Here is a 1,961-nt window from a genome sequence, read left to right on the forward strand (position 1 = left end):
ACCCCCTCTCCCCTGGGGGGTCAGCACCCCCCGAGCCTTGCTCAGCACCTCCTGGGCCGTGGTGAGCCTGTCCTCCTGGGGGGGCCGTGGCAGCTCTGCCGGGCTGATGTCTGGCACCTCATCCACGTTGAAGCGGGGGTGCCAGCGGGTCAGCTTCTCCTCTGGCACCACCATGGGAGGGCTGAGGGCGGCCAGGAACGCCTGGAAAGGGGTGAGAGCTGCGTCACGGGCCAGGTACGGGGGAGCCGACCGTTGCCCCACACTCCCAGCACGGCCTGGAGGAAACCTGGAGCCAGGAGACATTCCAGCCACCACCCTCCTGCCGAGAGCATCCCACCAGAACCAGTGCCCTCCTTCAGCCTGGAGGCCATCACACTCCTTCCACCCAGATCTCCAGAGAGTGACCAGCGGGACCCCAGACCCCCGAAGCAGGGGGTGCTGGGGGGGCCTGACCTTGTGGTGCTGCCTGACGATGTCCAGCAGGTTGTGGTGGAACTGCCTCCTGCGCTCCAGCAGGCGCGACGCCGACAAGTGGGGGCGGCCGTTCACCTTCTCCTCTGCGAGGGGACACGAGTGTCACCCACAGCACCACCCTCCTGCCCAAACCTCGGCACGGACAGGCCCAGAGCCCCACCACGGGGCTGAGGTGCTGCCAGAATCACTGCCCCATCACCCTTCTGCTCCTTCCAAAAGTGTTTTCCATTTCCAACCCCATCTGATCCAACCAGGACCAAGCTCCCCCCGAGGTGCACATACCTTCCTCCAGCACCGGTTCCAGCGTGAGCTGGTAGTCAGACTTCTTCAAGCCATTGCTGAAGGTGGGGATGTTCTTCTCCTGGCGCAGCCTGTATGACGTGGGGTAAACTGCCTTGATCTGCCCCATGTGCCGCTCCTCAAACTGCCTGCAACAGCACCCAGAGACCTCTCAGAATCCTGGAATCATTTTGCTTTGAAGAGACCTTTCATCGAGTCCAACCAGCACGGCCAGGTCCCCACTGCCCCGTGTCCCTCACACCACATCTCCACGGCTTGGAAACCCCTACAGGGAAAGAAATTGTTCCTCAGGGACAACCTCAACCTTCCCTGGGGCAACTTGAGGCCGTTTCCTCTTGTCCTGTCCCTTGTCCCTTGGGAGCAGAGCCCGACCCCCACCTGGCTCCAGGCTCCTGTCAGGAGCTGTGCAGAGCCAGAAGGTCTCCCCTGAGCCTCCTTTGCTCCAGGCTCAGCACCCCCAGCTCCCTCAGCTGCTCCACCCCACCCTTGAGCTCTAGACCCTTCCCCAGCTTCAGGACCTCCAAGGCTGACCCCAGGACATGATCCCCAACACCTTCAGCCGGGACCCAAACCGTGCTGCGTGCCGCTGAGCGACTCACTTGCGCATCATGTCCTGCACCCCCTGCTTGACCTTGGCAAAGGTGACGGTCTCGGCGCGGTTGAAGAGCATCCCAGCGATGGTGTCCACGCTGCGGAACATCTCCGCCAGCACCCTGAACTTGTAGGGCAGTGTCAGCCCTGGGGGCAGGTCCTGAGCGAGGCTGTGGAACCGCTGGTACGCGGGGACCTTCCCGCTGCTGGGAAAGGAGAAGAGTCAGGGGGTGTCACGCACCCAGCACGCCCCGATTTCCCCTCAAACTGGGGGGGCTGCATCCTCCCCGCCGCTCCTCACCCCGGCTCTGCAGCAGGAGCTGCCACCCCGGTGTCCCCCGTTCCTCTTCCCGCCGCCTTCTCCCGGATCCCCAGCTCCAGCTGCCGCACTCGCTCCAGACGGCTCCGCAGCTCCCTGCTGCGCAGCTCCGTGCTGCTCCCAGCAGGGACTGGGGGCAACTGGGCCAACTGGGCCAGCGCCTTCACCCGCTGCAGGCGGCACTGCAGCTCCGCCAGGTCCTCCTGGGTGGGGAGGGGGCACATGGTCAGAGCAGGGCTCGCCCCCCAGCAAAAAAAAGACAAAAAAAGGAAAGTCA

General features: G+C 64.2%; 1 protein-coding gene across 1 annotated transcript in view; it reads right to left on the reverse strand.

Annotated features, from left to right (window-relative positions):
• CDT1 (chromatin licensing and DNA replication factor 1) overlaps positions 1 to 1,887 on the reverse strand; it is a gene marked incomplete at its 5' end in the record, with an annotated part of 2,995 nt that extends 1,108 nt beyond the window's left edge. The window contains 5 exons of the mRNA XM_008943130.1: positions 3 to 201; positions 454 to 557; positions 757 to 902; positions 1,374 to 1,571; positions 1,667 to 1,887. Coding sequence (XP_008941378.1) covers positions 3 to 201; positions 454 to 557; positions 757 to 902; positions 1,374 to 1,571; positions 1,667 to 1,887 — 868 coding nt within the window. The remainder of the gene's footprint in view (positions 1 to 2; positions 202 to 453; positions 558 to 756; positions 903 to 1,373; positions 1,572 to 1,666) is intronic.
• Positions 1,888 to 1,961: the final 74 nt, after the last annotated feature.

Source organism: Merops nubicus, unplaced genomic scaffold (genome assembly GCF_000691845.1).
Source record: "Merops nubicus isolate BGI_N331 unplaced genomic scaffold, ASM69184v1 scaffold27246, whole genome shotgun sequence".
NCBI lineage: Eukaryota > Metazoa > Chordata > Aves > Coraciiformes > Meropidae > Merops > Merops nubicus.